Raw genomic sequence first — 20,158 nt, forward strand, 5'->3', positions numbered from 1 at the left:
GATAAATTTATCTTGTATTACACATATGTGTGATCTGGACCGGAACTTGTAAATTGGGAATTCCGTTTTTATTTTTACTGGAGTTGGCGTCATTTTGTTACTGACATCATATATGATTTACAAATTACGTCACATCATACTTGAAACATTACACAAGACTGCCACAGAGTACAGGCTAATTCTTAATGTTAAGTAAATCCATGAAATTTTGAAAAGGAGGATTGATCACAGATTTAAGGAAGTATATTTATTACGTTAAATTAAAAACTGATTTGTAAAAAGTAAAAGAAGGTATGTAATAAATATAGAACCTCACATACGTTGTTTTCACTTCCTATTTATTGCACTTGTTTATTTGCGCAAGAACATACCACTCGACCGCTACGTGGTCTGATGGTATGAATATATTCGTGTGCAAAATAAACTTGTGCAATAAATAGGAATAAAAACAGTGTATGTGAGGTTTTGTATATGTATTTACAGTGTTCTCGCAGGATGAAAATTAAAGGAGGGTGGCCATGCGGCACCACACCCTTAACATAGGCAACAAAAAGAAAAAAGAAAAAAAAGAAAAAAAAAGGGGAAAGCTTGGTTACCATATATCGTTGTGTGTTGGTCGACTTTGTGGAAAGACATACTCCTTATTTTGCCTTTCAGTATTTGATACAAAAAACAAACAAGCCGACTCATTTTTTAATTGAACTGAAGATGTTATCAGTCTGACATCCACTAAATAGCTATACCTTGTTGATTTAATCAGATACAAGTGATACACTAAAATGTCATACCTTGTTGATTTAATCAGATACAAGTGATACACTAAAATGCCATACCATGTTGATTTAATCAGATACAAGTGATCCACTAATATGTCATACCTTGTAGATTTAATCAGATACAAGTGATCCACTAAAATGCTGTACCTTGTTGATTTAATCAGATACAAGTGATCCACTAAAATGCCACACCTTGTTGATTTGATCAGATACAAGTGATCCACTAAAATGCTGTACCTTCTTGATTTAATCAGATACAAGTGATCCGCTAAAATGCCACATCTTGTTGATTTGATCAGATATAAGTGATAACCTAAAATGCCATACCTTGTTAATTTGACTGCGTATGTGAGGTTTTGTATATGTATTTACAGTGTTCTCGTTGGATGAAAATTAAAGGAGGGTGGCCACACGGCACCACACCCTTAACATAGGCAACAAAAAAACGAAAAGCAAAATGTGAAGAAAAAAAAAGGGAAAAAAGGGAAAGCTTGGTTACCATATATCGTTGTGTGTTGGTCGACTTTGTGGAAAGACATACTCCTTATTTTGCCTTTCAGTATTTGATACAAAAAACAAACAAACCAACTCATTTTTTAATTGAACTGAAGATGTCATACCTTGTTGATTTAATAAGATACAAGTGATCCACTAATATGTCATACCTTGTTAATATAATCAGACACAAGTGATCCACTAAAATGCCATACCTTGTTGATTTGATCAGATTCAAGTGATCCACTAAAATGCCATACCTTGTTAATTTGATCAGATACAAGTGATCCACTAAAATGCCACACCTTGTTAATTTGATCAGATACAAGTGATCCACTAAAATGCCACACCTTGTTAATTTGATCAGATACAAGTGATCCACTAAAATGCCACACCTTGTTGATTTGATCAGATACCAGTGATCCACTAAAATGCCATACCTTGTTGACCTCACCAGCCGTGCCAGAATGAGACGTTTTTCTTCATTGCTGAACTGCATGATTCCTGGTGGCTCAAACTTCTTCCTGATCCAGTCCGTCTGTTCTATGTTGTTAATAAACATGAACTCCACTCCAATATGGCGACAGTACACCTCCTGCAAAAAAAAACCCCAACAATATCACAGAAAAAGCTGGAAATACCATTTTTTGTCATTAGACCAGTACATAAATTCTTAACTTATAAACAATTATGTAGACTACTTATTTTAAAACTTGTGACTTGATTCAATGCCAGTTAGTTGCAGCATATATATATATTTATCATATAATATCTTACATTTTCAGTGCTTGGGTGACACTCCATGACTGACGTATGCATTCATAGTCATCAAATAAAAACATTTCAATGGCAATTTGTCACTGAAATCTGTCCAGCATTCAGGAAACAAAAAACGTTAGGCATAACTTTATTTTGATGTAAGGACATCCAAAATGACGTCATTCGAGTTTGACGTCATTTCCATTCAAAAATACACCGCGCCACATATTCTTACATCATTTGAATATCAAGTAATGGCAGACTGGAATTAAAGTTGCGTGTACAGTTTACAAAAACACGTTGTATTAAGCTTGAGCTTATATGATAAAGAGATTATTACCCTCGTGTATTTCGGTATCGTCAATATCATATATTAGGAATAAAAATAATGTATTATGCTCGCCTGAGGCTCGCATAATACAATTTTTATTCCTAATATATGATACTGACGATACCTAAAAACACTCTGGTAATAATACCACCCCTCTCTCTCTCTGTCTCTCTCTCTCTCTCTATCTATTTAAATAAATCACAATGATTGTTATTTCCATAATATAATTTTCAAAAAAGTATGTTTTTAATGTGTTACAAAAAGGTTTTGTTGGCATGAAATCTAATTATCTGATGTCACAAATTGTCTGTTACATTAACAATTTATAGTCTTGTCCATATTAACATACAGTTGCATTAACATTTATCTATTAGGGCTATTAAAAAGACCTCTAAGAAATGAAAATTTTTGTAAACCATGTATGAGTTATTTGAAAAAAAAAAAGAATCATATAACCCAATTTGTTTTAATGAACGAAAAATAAGTTACGCAAAATTAAGACTTGCGTGAATGGTGAATGAATGGAATGATCGTCCACACACTTTTGATCGACTTATAGTAACGAGGACAAACCTCCAGTCGTTTTACGATTTCACGCAGTGGCAGTGCTGCACTGTCGCCTCCTATGTAGGTGGTTGCTGGCAGTCGAAACACGCGGTCAAGATCCTGCTCCTCTGGAAGTGGAAAAATAAAATACAACACGGTACAACTGGACAGTGAGATACATCTTAGTAATTCATTACCAGAGTACACAACCAATGGGATTAGTTTTCGATGTAATTCACTACTATCTGAGTACACATTCCTGTTTTGAGTACACATTCCTGTTTTCAGCGTAATTCACTAATAGCCCAGTGGTAAAGAGCTTGCCGGATGCAGTCCATTTAGGATCGATCCCCATCACTGGACCCCATAGGCTATTTCTCGTTCTATCCAGTACACCACGACTCATATATTAAAGGCCATGGTATGTGCTATCCTTTCTGTGGGATGATGCATATAAGATCCCTTGCTACTAATGGAAAAGTGTAGCAGGTTTCCTCTCTAACACTACCGGTATATGTCAAAATTATCAAATATTTGACATCTAATAATTGTGTCGTTAAACAAGACAAAACTTCAACCTTCAATGTTACAGGTTTTACAGTAGTTCCAGGTCATGTCACTAGTCTTCCCAGTTGGAACGAGTAATAGCCCAATGGGCCCACCGATGGGAATCAATCAAAAACTGATCGCGCAGCAAGTGAGCACTTTACCACTGGGCTACGTCCTGCCCCGATGTGCTTACTGAGATTACAAATAATACTTTTACAAACTGAATATATATATACTGACACACAATGAAAACGCAAAACAGATATTTTTCAATATTTTGTTGTGATTAATGATTTTTTTTTTATTGGACTTAAAATAACAATTTATGAGAGGAAGCCATTGATTGGTACTTTTGTCTGGGTTTTAATCCTGATATTGTTCTCGTTACACATACAATAGCAGAAACACACAAAATGGTGTGAAATGCGTTCACAACATGCTCAATCATGCTGCATGCAATGCACATGAAATGCCAGTATGTGGACACATAAAAGTCACGTAACGGTGTCATATTCCTCGTCACATTAAGAATGCCACGACTCAGAGAAGAACAAAGAAAGAAAAAGAAAGAAGTGTTTTATTTAACGACGCACTCAACACATTTTATTTACGGTTATATGGCGTCAGACATATGGTTAAGGACCACACAGATTTTTTTAGAGGAAACCCGCTGTCGCCACATAGGCTACTCTTTTACGACAGGCAGCAAGGGATCTTTTATTTGCGCTTCCCACAGGCAGGATAGCACAAACCATGGCCTTTGTTGAACCAGTTATGGATCACTGGTCGGTGCAAGTGGTTTACACCTACCCATTGAGCCTTGCGGAGCACTCACTCAGGGTTTGGAGTCGGTATCTGGATTAAAAATTCCATGCCTCGACTGGGATCCGAACCCAGTACCTACCAGCCTGTAGACCGATGGCCTGCCACGACGCCACCGAGGCCGGTCAGAGAAGAACAAAGGAAGCGAGAGTTGGGCATGGTTCAAGGGGGGACTTCGCAAGGCCAAGTTGCTAGGACCTTCAGAGTCCATCCATCAACTATTGGACGACTTGTTGAACATTATCAACAGACCGGGAGTGTCCGTGATCAACCTCGACCTGGTCAACGTCCCGTTACGACCCCATGCCAAGATCGGCAGATTTGACGACATCACCTCCGTGACCGGTTCAGAACTGCAACAATGACAGCAAGTAACACGATAGGATGTCATGGAAGGCATGGACGGCTGGACTCGGATGCAGACGCCCGTACAACGGTAACATCATGACACCACGACATCTTGCAGCGAAACTACAGTTTGCTCTTCAGAATGGTAATCATCCACCAGCCTTTTACCGAAGCATTGTTTTCTCAGATGAGTCCCGTTTCTCTGTCTCCTTTGCCGATGGAAGAGCAAGTGTGTACAGGAGACTTCATGAACGGTACGTTGACGGATGTGTGAGGGAACGTGATCGGTTTGGCGGCGGTTGTCTGATGGTATGGGGGGCAATCAACTGTGATTTTAAGAGTGATCTCATCATTGTCCACGATGCCCTTACAGCCCAGCGTTATGTTGATGTGATTCTAAGACCAGTTCTCCAGCCACTTTTGCGCTGTCACCGAAGACCAGGAGGTCCCCTTCTGTTTCAACAAGACAATGCCTGTCCACATACTGTTAGAATTACCCAGACATTCCTGCAACAAGCTGGTATCACCGTTATGAACTGGCCCGCCATTTCCCCGGATTTGAACCCAAATGAACACATGTGGGATGAGTTAGGACGTTGTGTACGTCAAAGCCAGCCAGCACCGCGTAAAGTCGCTGAGCTTGCACAGGCGTTGCAGGAGGAGTGGAGGAACATTCCTGTGGCTTATTTGAGATGTTTGTGCCAATCCTTTCCCCGCCGTCTTCACGCATGCTCACGGGCCAATGGTGGACACACCAGATACTGACCTTGATATGGGGGGTTTGAACTTTTCGATTACGAATGCAACTCGATTACTGATGATAACTGGTCATGTTTACATGTGAATGTATCTCATGAATACCAGTCATTAATGTCATATTACATTATCCATCAATTCATTAATAGTTTGTTGTTATTTGCAATGAAAAGTTGTTTTTGTGTTTTCATTGTGTGTCAGTATATATATATATATATATATATATTTAAAAGTGAAGATAAGAGAAAAAGTTTCAAACAGTTAATTTGCATGTCCTTTGTTATTTTCTTTAAATATTTTCTATTGTCTGGAGAATAAATATACTCTTCAAAAGAAGAAACGCAAAACCACATTGTCGTAACATTTGGAGAATTGATTTAATTATTGAATGGTGAGTCCGATAATTACCAAATGTTGCAGGATTGTTCACAATTCACTCTAGTCCATTGTGAGTAAGTGATAGGACACACCACCAAGGTCAAGGTCATCTGGAGTCAATACCGGGTGTGGCCTCCGCGTGTGTTGACAACTGCCTCGCACCGCCTGCCCATTGAAGCAACCAGAGTACGGATGACGTCCCGGGGGATGGTGGCCCACTCGGCTTGCAAGGCTGCTGCCAGCTCGGGCAGGGTCTGGGGCTGTGGTTGTCGCTGTCGGAGGCGTCGGTCCAACTCGTCCCATAGATGCTCAATTGGGTTCAAATCCGGTGATGTCTATGGCCAAGGAAGGACATTAATGTTGTTGTTCTGTAGGAAAGCCATTGTGAGACGTGCTGTGTGAGGCCTGGCGTTGTCATGTTGGAACACTGCGTTGGCGTTGGCCATAACTGGAACGATGTGTGGCCGGAGGATCTGGTCAATGTAGCCCTGTGCATTCAGGTTGCCCTGCACGTGGACCAGGTCAGTTCTGCCAGTGTGTGAGATGGCTGCCCACACCATGACACTACCCCCGCCGAATCTGTCCACTTCCTGCACGCAGTTTGCCGCATAACGTTCACCACGACGCCTATACACGCGACATCTTCCATCATGACGTCGGAGCAGAAATCGGGACTCGTCACTGAACCACACCTGTCTCCATCGCAGTTGAGGCCATTGTCGATGAATCTGGCACCACTGCAGTCGGAGTCGACGGTGTTGTGGTGTTAAGATGACACCTCGAACTGGACGTCTGGCACGAATTCCTACCTCACGTAGGCGGTTCCGTACGGTCTGGTCGGATATCCTGCGCAAACCTGGTATTGCTGTGGCTGTGGAGGTGGCAGTAGTCAATCGTTCCCGAAGGTGGCGTACCCGGATGTAGCGGTCCTGCCCGGGGGTAGTGACCCGTGGTCGACCGGATCTAGGGAGGTCACGTGTTGATTCATGTTGCTGGTAACGGTCCCACAGTCTGGAGATGGTGCTTGGGGATACATGGAATGCCCTGGCAACGGCCGTTCTGGATTCGCCTGCGTCTAGTCGGCCGATGGCATTGTTTCTCTGCGGTTCACTGAGACGTGGCATGTCCTGGATTGTCAACTGTCAGCCAGATACAGAGGCCAGGCAAGCGAACACCCTGCACTTTTATACTGTCGGTGTTCATGTTGCACGTGCAGACAACGCACATGCAGTGGTGACATGAATATTCACATTTTGGAACTTTATTGTACAGTAGCTGCGTTTTATCGAATGTAACCGTGGGAATGTGTTTGGGACATGCAATGACCTTATATTCACAAAGCATGAACCGGTAGGAAACATAAAATCGGAGTTATAACCCATTTGTACCCTTTTGCGTTTCTTTTTTTGAAGAGTATATATTATATAGATTATACACCATAAAAGTCACATGAATAAATACTGCAGGTAACTTACCATCAGTCTTGAATCTGAATGGTGATTGGAAATAGTATCTCATGTTTAGATATATATCGAGTAGTTCTGATGTCTGTAATAAAAGCTTAAGTGCTATACTAAACATGCTTCACTACTAGCGAAACTGATCCTCAACTATCTCAAGTAAATTGGCTTGCACAACAATGGTCCCCTAAATTACAACATAAACCAGTACTCATTTACTTAGTCCATTTACATAGTACACATGTTAACTGATTATGTAGTACGCATTTTAACTGATACAACTTGACAGTTTTGGTGAAATGATCTGGCACTTCCGTATCTCCTGCTCTAATACTGTCAATGGAACACAGCCCTGTTTTTACCGTAATTCATTACAGCAAGCACATTTGAGTTTTCAGTGCAATTCACTACTATCTACAGTAAATACTCATGTTTTCACGATACATGCCATTCATTACACATGTAATATACTAATGGTACATTTTTAAGATTTTCATCTAATTAAGCATACTATCAACAATACATTCATATTTTGCTGTGGTTAAAAAAACCCAACATCCTACATGTATATATATTTATTACAAAGCGATGAAAGAGATACCCATGTGATATTTATCGTCTCTTCACATTGTGGAATATGCATTTTGAGAGGTCATGATCTCTGATCAGGTGATCGACTGTGTCACACAGTACAACTCCGCATAGATCTTCATGCAAAAAGTGTGTGCACGGTTCTTTCAATTTATATTTTTATATCGGGAAAAATACTACCTGTCTATTGCTATAATTAATGCTAGCAGTATCGTAATTTATTATTTAAGAAAATATATTTTTAAAATAATTTTGTTTAGCTTTGAATATATTTATAATAGTGGTGTACACTTCATTGATAGATGTGTGGCATAGGAATGCAAAGTTTCATTGATAAATAGCTAAATGATGTGACAATAACATGATGTCATTTTGCTAAAAGACGTCACTTGGTAAGCAACAACATTTTGCTAAAAGACGTCACTTGGTAAGCGACGTTGTTTTCCCGGTCTTTAATCTATTAATTTTTATGTCTTGTTTAGTTATTTTGGAAGTCATACTGTGTGATTTTTGTTAATTGATTTGCAGTGTAATAAATAAAATACTATACTCATGTGAGACTGTTCATATTACAACTCGTGTGTTTTCAATTGTACATCACTCACTTTTGCTCATGATACGATTGAAAAAACTCCAACCGGTAATAAAAACGGTCTCACACAGGAACTCATTTAGTATTGTATTGTGTGGTGTGTGTGTGTGTGTGTGTGTGTGTGTGTGTGTGTGTGTGTGTATATATATATATATATATATATATATATATATATATATATATATATATATATATATATATATATATATATATATATATATAGTGAAACCTCTCAAAATCGGACCCTCTGTAAACCGGAATTCCCTCAAGACATTTTTCACGGTCCTTTTAAAAAAAATAATCAGTACAGAAATTAACCTCTCCAAAACTGATACCTCTTACCGTAAATAAAATGTGTTGAGTGCATCATTAAAAAAACTAAACATTTCCTTCCTTCCTTCCGGATACCTCTTAAAACCGGACATTTTACTTGTTCCCAAGAGTGTCCGGTTTAGAGGGGTTTCACTGTATATATATATATATATATATATATATATATATATATATATATATATATATATATATATATATATATATATACACTGAAGGCCAAAAGAAACTTTACCATTTTCAATTTGGAATTTAAGAAAAAAATAATTGTTTTTAAAAAGTAACTCAATCCAAAACACATAGCCCAAACACAACAATAATGTAAGCAGAAAATTATACCCGCCCACTGCACGTTTTGGGTGGAACACACAGAAAAGTGAAAAACTTGTGCACTATGAACAACAGCAATTGCAAGTGCAATAAGGGTATAAAAACGGTTTAGACGGCATGTCAGACATCCACACAGATAAAAAACCACCATAGGAATGCCACGACTGACACCAGAACAATGCGAGAGAGCCCTGGGTATGATACAGATGGGAGTCATTCATGCCCACATCGCCAGAACCTTCGGTTGTTCCCGTGTTACTGTTACAAACTTGATGCAACGCTACAAGCAAAGAGGGCAGACATCAGACAGGCCAAGAACAGGCAGACCCAGGGTAACTTCGCCCCGTGATGACCGGTACTTGCGTACCTTGCATCTACGAAATCGCTTCCTGACAGTGACGTCATCAGCAATGAATGCCTTAGGTCACAGGGTTAGTAGACAGACAGTGGCCAGACGACTCAGGACTCATGGAATAAGGGCTTACAGACCATATAGAGGACACTTACTGACACCACAACATCATCGTTTGAGATTGACATGGGCTAGGACTGTACGACGTTGGCAGCGACGTGATTGGCTGCGGGTTCTTTTCACTGATGAAAGCCGGTTCTGTTTGTTCAGAGTTCATGAAAGACAGCGTGTGTACCGTCGTAGGGGAGAACGAGTGGCGGCTTCTTGCGTTCAGGAGGTCGTGCCATATGTTGGAGGGAGCGTCATGGTGTGGGGAGGTATCTGTGCACAGGAAAGGACACCATTGGTCATCGTTCATGGAAACTTGACAGCTCAACGTTACAGGGATGACATTCTTCGTCCAACTGCAATACCATTTCTCCAACGGCAGCCACGTGGTGTCATTTTTCAGCAAGACAACGCCAGACCTCATACAGCCAGAATCGTACAGAACTTCCTTAGAGCCAACAACGTAAACGTATTGCCGTGGCCTACACGCTCCCCAGACATGTCCTCCATAGAACACCTCTAGGAGGTTTGGATCGCCGTGTTCGACAATGACCACACCCTCCAGCCAACCAACAGGAACTGATCCAGGCCCTTCAAGAAGAATGGCAACGTGTCCCACGTGACCTCATCAGACGACTGATTTTTTCTATGCGTTGGAGAATTATTGCTTGTATTGGGGCAAGGGGTGGTCACACACGCTATTAATGTGACTTGTTATTGGACTTGAGTGATTGTCTGTATGCTTTGCATGTCATCCATGAAGTTGAAAGCTCGATTTGTGTATACCACCTCGCTTTGGGAAAATGTGACGTCATTATCTGATGCTGAATGACACTCATTTTTAGTTATGTTAATGTTGACATATTGATCTAGTCAATATATTTTACCTCATGCGACTATCTTTTGTTGTTTTTACACCAGAGTGATTTAAAACTATGGTAAAGTTTCTTTTGGCCTTCAGTATATATATATATATATATATATATATATATATATATATATATATCAACAGTATACATTTCTGTTTCAAAATAATTAACACTGATTAGTTTACAATTAATTAAGCATACCATCAACAGTACATTCATGTTTTGCTTTCATTAAAAAAAGTTTTTATCAACAACACATTTCTGTTTTAAACTAATTAACACTGATTAGTATACGAGTTGTACATGCTCATAATCAATCAATTGATTAACATTAACATTAAGTATAAGCTAAATAAGAAAAAGCAAGGAGGGAACAAAAGCAATAAAGCAAATGCTAAACATGCATCAAATATGAAATACAGTGAAACCCTTGGAAACAGGAATTTCCTCGAAACCAGACATTTTTCACTTTCCTCTTTAAAATATCAGTACAAAATATAACCTCTCTAAACTGGGTAGGCTACCCCTTAAAAGTGGACGTTATACCTGGTCTCATTCATGGGTGTCCAGTTTATAGGGGTTTCACTGTACATGTAACAGCAAGCCAGACACCAACTAGCTAACACTAACTATGTAATACAGAGAATAATAAATAAGTTACCAGTTTATATCATGTTTATGTACTGAGTTAAAGCATTTTATGTTGCATTAAGATTTACCAAACAGCAAAATTTAATCAAAATTATTCCATTAAAGGCATCACCATGATAACTGGTATTGAAATTTTATTCTACATGTTATGTATTTATTACCACTATTATTTGTAATGTAAATGGCTACACTCCAGTGTTAATGTAAATGGTTACACTCAAGTGTTAATGTAAATGGTTACCCTACATTGTTAATGTAATGAATACACCCAGTTTTAATGTAAATGGCTACACCCCGAGTTAAATGTAACTGCTTACACTACAGTGTTAATGTAATTGCTTACATTCCAGTATGATTTAAACATAAAGGACTTGTTACATCCCAGTATTAACGTAGTGTTATTTACATTTATTCTCCAATCACAATATATATATATATATATATATATATATATATATATATATGTCATGATATAGCTTTTTGGGACGAATCTACTTTTACACTAGTTATGCAAAGGAATGATATATCATTAAAAGTAATTTATTCAGATTTTATTTTCAGTTGCACGCAATTTTTAATTTAAAAACTACACATGTATAGTTACTCACAGAAACACAGACTGGTTATTATAGTCTCTAATATATTGTGATTTACACTAAATGGTTACACTCTAATATTAACATATTGTGTAGAGGGGATGATTTTCAATTTCAGATTTAAGCCACATGTTCTTCTGGTAGTTTTCCTAAGATTCTTCGAAATCACATCTATTGAACTTACTGCCAGATTTTAGTATTCAAATATGTGATATCGGCCTTCAGAATCGTGTAGTCGGAAGACATGTTTACATGTAACACGAGTACCGGTGAGGTACATCATGAAATAGGTCATGGTGAGCTAGTTATGGTAAGCAACACACTGCCACCTCCAGTTGAGTGCCAAGTTTGATGATCCTATATGAATTGACAAGGAAGATATGGCCAGGACAAGGATTTCATTTAAAGGAGAGGACAACTAAACCAGTTGGCCTAGTATGCGTATTTAACGATATATAATGCACATTATTGCTTAATATCAACAAATATAATCGTATAGTTAATTAATAAAACGGTTAAATGTGACGGCTATTATATATAACGGGCGCTGCCATTTTGTACCATCTCAGTGAGTACGCCCTCTAGCGAGCTGGTGGTTACGTAATATTTAACGCGTAACGTCAGGAATGAGCCTCAGAACTAGAGAAACACAATCTACCTGGTTTTTGCGGGATGATAAATAGTCATACATTGCAATATTCTGTATTATTACCCCAGTGGTCACTTATATCAGGGAAAATATTTTCCATATTTTCTCAGTGAGAAATATTCTGCATTGGTCTAACGAACAATACTATTGGACAATTTGACGCTTACAAACCAATGACCTTGTCAGTACTAAATATGACGCCATCACGATTTGGCAAGCACACAAAATGACATCATGTAGTTTAAAGAGTTTGCTCCGTTTTTGGTGTTAAATTTATAACAAAATGTCATTTTAATGCAATTCCTTATAGATTTTGTAGCAGAATAAAGAAAATTTTAGTTTTTGAAAATTATCTATGAACGTGATTAAATTACAAAGTTATAGCAATTCTCAGAACACTGCGTAAAGTGGTTTACATCGTTTCTATACAGATTGGCCTTCGTTCATGTGCGTCGAAAAATAAAGGTTTTTAGAGAGAAAAAATAGCTGAGGTAATAAATAGAATAACAAACTCGGTACCAGTTATTATTAAATTTATGTCCCTCATGAAATAATTTTCATTTGATACTCGCTAAAGCTCGTGACAACTGAAAATTATTTCACTCGGGACATAAATTTGATAATAACTGGTAACTCGTTTATTATCCTCTATATAATACACATCCCAGTAAGCCAGCAATAAGTATATCCAGCACTATATATATTATTTTTCAATACAAAATAAAATACCATTGTCAAAGTGGATATACACAACAAGTCGAAACAATTAACAATGTTTTGCCCATGCATTAACCTACGTACTGAAATGATACACGGAGTGTTTTCTTAGTTAATTGGTCTATGTTGTTAGTTGCTTCTACCTGTGATTCCTGATTAGCAGGTGTGTATTTGATTGGTAACCAGACGAGCCAATTAATTGATGCTGTCTAGACACAAAAATACATACCGGTATTGTGGAATATTATCTGTCGCCCCAAAAATTGTAATGGACATGGTTTATTACTGTAAATAGTTCTGTAAAACTATTGATTAAGTAGACTTTTCCATCTAAAACCACAGAACTGACCAATTACATAGTCCCAAAGAAAAGAAAATTATCACTTGGGTATCGTGGGTTGTCGTTAGTGCTCCAACGTAGCATATCAATAGGCTTAATAGTGTACATTTTTCCTTTGGATTATTAAACAGAGAAAAACACTATAACCCCATTTTGTTCTGTTAAGGCAACTTGAAATATATTTAGTTAAATAGTTTATTATATTATTACGTCATTTATGCTGTTTTACAAGTCAGGTTGATCAAAGAGAAGCGCCTTGTCGAAAATTACTGCTTTTGTTTACACTGTACATACAGGATGGTCAGGAGCTGACGTCACTTCGCCCCAAGCTATCCCACCAGACGTCACAAAAACTAAACAAAATGGCTGCCCCCAGTTAGCAGGAATAATCATGTTTTTTTATTAACTCTAAAATTATGCGTTTTTCATTTGCTAAAGTGTCAGTATGTGTTGGTGGTCCGGGTATGCATCTTTCCAACACAAGGCTCTTGTTTGAGTTGACCCTACCTTTAATGTGATGTAATGTGTAAAAAGTAGGTCATGGTGACCTAATTATGGTATGCGACACACTGCTATCCCAAGTTGTACTTGCATGCACGGTTTTATGATCCTACATGTATATAAATTGATAAAAAAGACAAATGGTGTATTTTACCGGAAACAAAAAGTTTATGGACGGACATACATGTACATACATATGGACAGACTATAAAACAGGATTTGGATCTGTATTTCAGTAAACTATTTTCAAAATCGCAAATTATTCTAATAGTCGACATGCAATTATGTAGATCCACTATGTTGTGTTTTACCTATATAGACTGGTTACACTCCTGTTTTAATGTATTTTAGTTTACGTGTATACATGGACTGGCTACACTCCCGAGTTAATGTATTTTACTCTACATATATATATACTGAACAAAATAAGAAACTTCCGCTAACTTTGCTTGAACATCACTTGATGAAAACAAACCAGGGAAATAATTGTTATATATGCTTTTAAAGAGTGTTCCATGATGCATCGTTTGGTGCAAAAATCATGGCCATAGGTTAACAGAAACTGGGAGAAATTTTGACCAAGTGTGGTAGGGGTAAAAAATCAACAACACCCACTTAATAACGGGTATGACCACCTCTTGAATTGACCACTGCAGTGCATCGCAGGCACATAGAATTGACTAAAGTGTTGATTTCTGCCTGTGGAGTATTGTTCCATTCCTGAATGAGCGCTTGACGAATTTCGTTGACGTTAGCGGGTGGGTTGGGACGACGCCTCAATCGTCTGTCCAGACTATCCCAGACATGCTCGATGGGGTTGAGATCAGGACTTTTAGCGGGCCAGTCATCAATGAAATCAATGTTATTTGTCCTAAGAAAATTTACAGTGTCTCTAGCTGTATGAGAGGTGGCATTATCATGCTGAAAAATCGAGATGTTGGCGTTGTTATGGAACAGAGGAATGCCGTGATGAGCGAGAATGTCATCGCGGTAACATTGAGCATTTAAATTGCCATCAATGACGACTAGTGGTGAACGATAACCATGGGCAATGGCTGCCCAGACCATGACACAAACCCCACCCCTGAAACGATCTCGTTCAAGAACACAACAGTCAGCATAGCGTTCATTTCTCCAACGGCAGACGCGCACCCTGCCATCACCACGTTGTAACGAAAATCTGGATTCATCCGAAAAAAGAACGGTAATCCAGCGGCGCCGTATCCAACGAGTGTACACGTGCCTAATTAAGATGATTTAGACGATGACATTGCGTCCCGCAGACGATTACAAACAGTTTGCCCACTGATTCGGTTATTATGAAGGCAAGGTGCGTTAGCAGCAGTAGCAGTGGCAGTTTTGGAATCGATTGCGCAAATGCGTGTTCATGATATAGCGGTCTTGACCACGCGTTGTAACACGCGGACGTCCACGACGTGGCAAGTCATTGGTGCTTCCTTTCATTCGAAAGCTTACGCGAAGATTTCGTATCGCTTGACTAGAACTCCCAACATGCCCTGCAATGTCTTCTGTCGACATGCCAGCATCAAGCATGCCAATCGCCCGTTCGCGTAAATTATTGGGTATTCTTGGCATACTAAAAATGCTACAATGTAAAAAACTTTATTTTTTTTTACAATTTTTATAAGCGTTTTCGTTCACTTGACAACAATGTCAGTAAGACAAGTAAAACAAATTGATCGAATACTACACAGGACATGTCGAACCATGCATGCACGTGCAAATTGAATTTCACGTTGTCGACGATTAACAGTGCAAAAATAATCAATAAAATTCATGAATCCTGATAATACAGCTCAAGGCCAATACTACCTATATAATTTCATTACACAATAAATTCTTTAACACAACAAATACTATATGTACAAATCGGAAGTTTCTTTTTTGGTTCAGTATATATATATACAAGAACTAGTTACACTCTTGTTTTAATATATTTTATTTTACAGTTAGACATGGACTGGTTACAGACCTGTGTTAATGTATTTTAGTTTACAATTACACATGGACTGGTTACAGACCTGTGTTAATGTATTTTAGTTTACAATAAGACATGGACTGGTTACAGACCTGTGTTAATGTATTTTAGTTTACAATAAGACATGGACTGGTTACAGACCTGTGTTAATGTATTTTAGTTTACAATTAGACATGGACTGGTTACAGACCTGTGTTAATGTATTTTAGTTTACAATAAGACATGGACTGGTTACAGACCTGTGTTAATGTATTTTAGTTTACAATTAGACATGGACTGGTTACAGACCTGTGTTAATGTATTTTAGTTTACAATAAGACATGGACTGGTTACAGACCTGTGTTAATGTATTTTAGTTGACAATTAGACATGGACTGGTTACAGACCTGTGTTAATGTATTTTAGTTTACAATAAGACATGGACTGGTTACAGACCTGTGTTAATGTATTTTAGTTTACAATTAGACATGGACTGGTTACAGACCTGTGTTAATGTATTTTAGTTCACAATTAGACATGGACTGGTTACAGACCTGTGTTAATCTATTTTATTTCACAATTAGACATGGACTGGTTACAGACCTGTGTTAATGTATTTTAGTTTACAATAAGACATGGACTGGTTAGTCCTGTGTTAATGTATTTTAGTTTACAATAAGACATGGACTGGTTACAGACCTGTGTTAATGTATTTTAGTTTACAATAAGACATGGACTGGTTACAGACCTGTGTTAATGTATTTTAGTTTACAATAAGACATGGACTGGTTAGTCCTGTGTTAATGTATTTTAGTTTACAATAAGACATGGACTGGTTAGTCCTGTGTTAATGTATTTTAGTTCACAATTAGACATGGACTGGTTAGTCCTGTGTTAATGTATTTTAGTTTACAATTAGACATGGACTGGTTACAGACCTGTGTTAATGTATTTTAGTTGACAATTAGACATGGACTGGTTACAGACCTGTGTTAATGTATTTTAGTTGACAATTAGACATGGACTGGTTAGTCCTGTGTTAATGTATTTTAGTTGACAATTAGACATGGACTGGTTACAGACCTGTGTTAATGTATTTTAGTTTACAATAAGACATGGACTGGTTACAGACCTGTGTTAATGTATTTTAGTTGACAATTAGACATGGACTGGTTACAGACCTGTGTTAATGTATTTTAGTTTACAATTAGACATGGACTGGTTAGTCCTGTGTTAATGTATTTTAGTTGACAATTAGACATGGACTGGTTACAGACCTGTGTTAATCTATTTTAGTTGACAATTAGACATGGACTGGTTACAGACCTGTGTTAATGTATTTTAGTTTACAATAAGACATGGACTGGTTACAGACCTGTGTTAATGTATTTTAGTTTACAATTAGACATGGACTGGGTACAGACCTGTGTTAATGTATTTTAGTTTACAATTAGACATGGACTGGTTACAGGCCTGTGTTAATGTATTTTAGTTTACAATAAGACATGGACTGGTTACAGACCTGTGTTAATGTATTTTAGTTTACAATAAGACATGGACTGGTTACAGACCTGTGTTAATGTATTTTAGTTGACAATTAGACATGGACTGGTTACAGACCTGTGTTAATGTATTTTAGTTTACAATAAGACATGGACTGGTTACAGACCTGTGTTAATGTATTTTAGTTTACAATAAGACATGGACTGGTTAGTCCTGTGTTAATGTATTTTAGTTCACAATTAGACATGGACTGGGTACAGACCTGTGTTAATGTATTTTAGTTTACAATAAGACATGGACTGGTTACAGACCTGTGTTAATGTATTTTAGTTTACAATTAGACATGGACTGGTTACAGACCTGTGTTAATGTATTTTAGTTCACAATTAGACATGGACTGGGTACAGACCTGTGTTAATGTATTTTAGTTTACAATAAGACATGGACTGGTTACAGACCTGTGTTAATGTATTTTAGTTGACAATTAGACATGGACTGGTTACAGACCTGTGTTAATCTATTTTATTTCACAATTAGACATGGACTGGTTACAGACCTGTGTTAATGTATTTTAGTTTACAATAAGACATGGACTGGTTAGTCCTGTGTTAATGTATTTTAGTTGACAATTAGACATGGACTGGTTACAGACCTGTGTTAATGTATTTTAGTTGACAATTAGACATGGACTGGTTACAGACCTGTGTTAATGTATTTTAGTTGACAATTAGACATGGACTGGTTACAGACCTGTGTTAATGTATTTTAGTTGACAATAAGACATGGACTGGTTACAGACCTGTGTTAATGTATTTTAGTTTACAATAAGACATGGACTGGTTACAGACCTGTGTTAATGTATTTTAGTTGACAATTAGACATGGACTGGTTACAGACCTGTGTTAATGTATTTTAGTTGACAATTAGACATGGACTGGTTACAGACCTGTGTTAATGTATTTTAGTTGACAATTAGACATGGACTGGTTACAGACCTGTGTTAATGTATTTTAGTTTACAATTAGACATGGACTGGTTACAGACCTGTGTTAATGTATTTTAGTTCACAATTAGACATGGACTGGGTACAGACCTGTGTTAATGTATTTTAGTTCACAATAAGACATGGACTGGTTACAGACCTGTGTTAATGTATTTTAGTTCACAATAAGACATGGACTGGTTACAGACCTGTGTTAATGTATTTTAGTTTACAATAAGACATGGACTGGTTACAGACCTGTCTTAATGCATTTTAGTTTACAAGCATGTACATACATGGATGGACTTGTTATGTGATGAGGTACAATGTTCACACAGTTCTTACCGAATCTGTAGTGACTCATGAGCAGCTGCTGTGGGGGGTTGGCCTGCAGGTCCACACTGTTGATTCCCAGGGGGTCCAACTCCGCCAGGTGGTGACCGGCAATCTGGCGAATAGCAAGCACACAAAACATTCCACGAGCAATCTCAAAACAGTGCAGCCAGCAGGCTCGTAACTCTGCAGCACATTTCAGCGACATGCCATCTCAAAACTGCTTAATGTTCGTTGCCAGCAATCTCAAAACTGGGCAACCACGTAGAACGATCTTAAAACTGAGCAAATCTTTGTATTCAGCAATCTTAAAATCTAGACATGTCTTTATATTCAACAATCAATACACTGTGCAACTCTTCATATTCAGCAATCTTAAAAACTGTACAATACTTCATGTTCAGCAAAAATAGAAACTGTACAACTCTTCATGTTCAGCAATCATAAAAACTGTACAACACTTCATGTTCAGCAATCATAAAAACTGTACAACACTTCATGTTCAGCAATCATAAAAACTGTACACTTCATGTTCAACTCTTCATACGCAGCAACCTTAAAACGGGGCATGTCTTTATATTCAGCAACCTTAAAACAGGGAAAGCAAATGTGTCGAAATTCAAGACTGCATTACAGCATTTGCCATCATGCCCCCACCTTTGCACCCACAGTTGGGCTCCTGTAACTACAACACTATACTGCCCTTTGCTGTTGCTGTCCTTCAACAAACCACATCATAGACACCATCACAGTAAACTTTAGCCTGTTACCTGAATGAGAATCTTCAGGAATCGGCAGATCTGTGGATGTATGCTTATTGTGTCTTACCCAGGTTCGAACACATGGATTGTCGAACATCTGTTAGCAGCAAATATCTTATTTAGTGTTTGCTATTCGCGAGTTTATCATCAGTAGTAAATAAGCTAGCAATAATTTGATGAGGGTTCCATACATAACGCCTCATATCCCAAGTACTGAAGCTTTAAGATGTTAATCTTCAATATACGTGCTATAATACGCAGGTGGCAACCATTCTAAAACTTCCCAGTGTTTGCAAAGCTGAAAACAGCATTCTAAAGAACTATTTAAGTTGGGTTTTTTTTAGGCTACCAAACCTTTTCAAGAATGTGATTTAAACATCAAAGTTATTATTATAAAAAACAAAGCATCTGATAAGAAAGAGAAGCTGTTGTCATTCCTACGATTTGATAACACTGTAGATCAGCTGTTTGTACTGTATATTGTATAGGTATGTACTACAAAGCCCACATTACTGGTCTAGGTGGTGTAACGATGGAGTAACCCGACTTGAGACTGATCCTGGTACTTGGTCCCAGCTAGAGTGAGTTGTACTGGGTTAGTGGGTAGGCTTTAGTCCATATGTACATGGCTTCTTACTCAACAAACAGAAAGTTGCCCATTCAATATTCAACCTACTGTATATTGACCCACTGTACCAACACTGACCTGATGTACATACATCAACCTGCTGTAAATACACAGATGACCTGTTGTA

At 37.8% G+C, this 20,158-nt stretch overlaps 1 protein-coding gene across 5 annotated transcripts in view; it reads right to left on the bottom strand.

Annotated features, from left to right (window-relative positions):
- LOC121378647 (2-oxoglutarate dehydrogenase, mitochondrial-like) overlaps nucleotides 1-20,158 on the bottom strand; it is an 84,273-nt gene that overhangs the window by 41,352 nt on the left and 22,763 nt on the right. For 4 of the 5 annotated variants that reach the window (XM_041506916.1, XM_041506918.1, XM_041506920.1 and 1 more), the window contains 3 exons: nucleotides 18,655-18,757; nucleotides 2,935-3,035; nucleotides 1,712-1,866 (listed from right to left, as the gene is read on the bottom strand). In XM_041506916.1, the coding sequence (XP_041362850.1) occupies nucleotides 1,712-1,866; nucleotides 2,935-3,035; nucleotides 18,655-18,757 (359 nt within the window). The remainder of the gene's footprint in view (nucleotides 1-1,711; nucleotides 1,867-2,934; nucleotides 3,036-18,654; nucleotides 18,758-20,158) is intronic. The other variant, XM_041506917.1, reaches the window with a different exon arrangement.

This window comes from Gigantopelta aegis, chromosome 8 (assembly GCF_016097555.1).
Source record: "Gigantopelta aegis isolate Gae_Host chromosome 8, Gae_host_genome, whole genome shotgun sequence".
Lineage (NCBI taxonomy): Eukaryota > Metazoa > Mollusca > Gastropoda > Neomphalida > Peltospiridae > Gigantopelta > Gigantopelta aegis.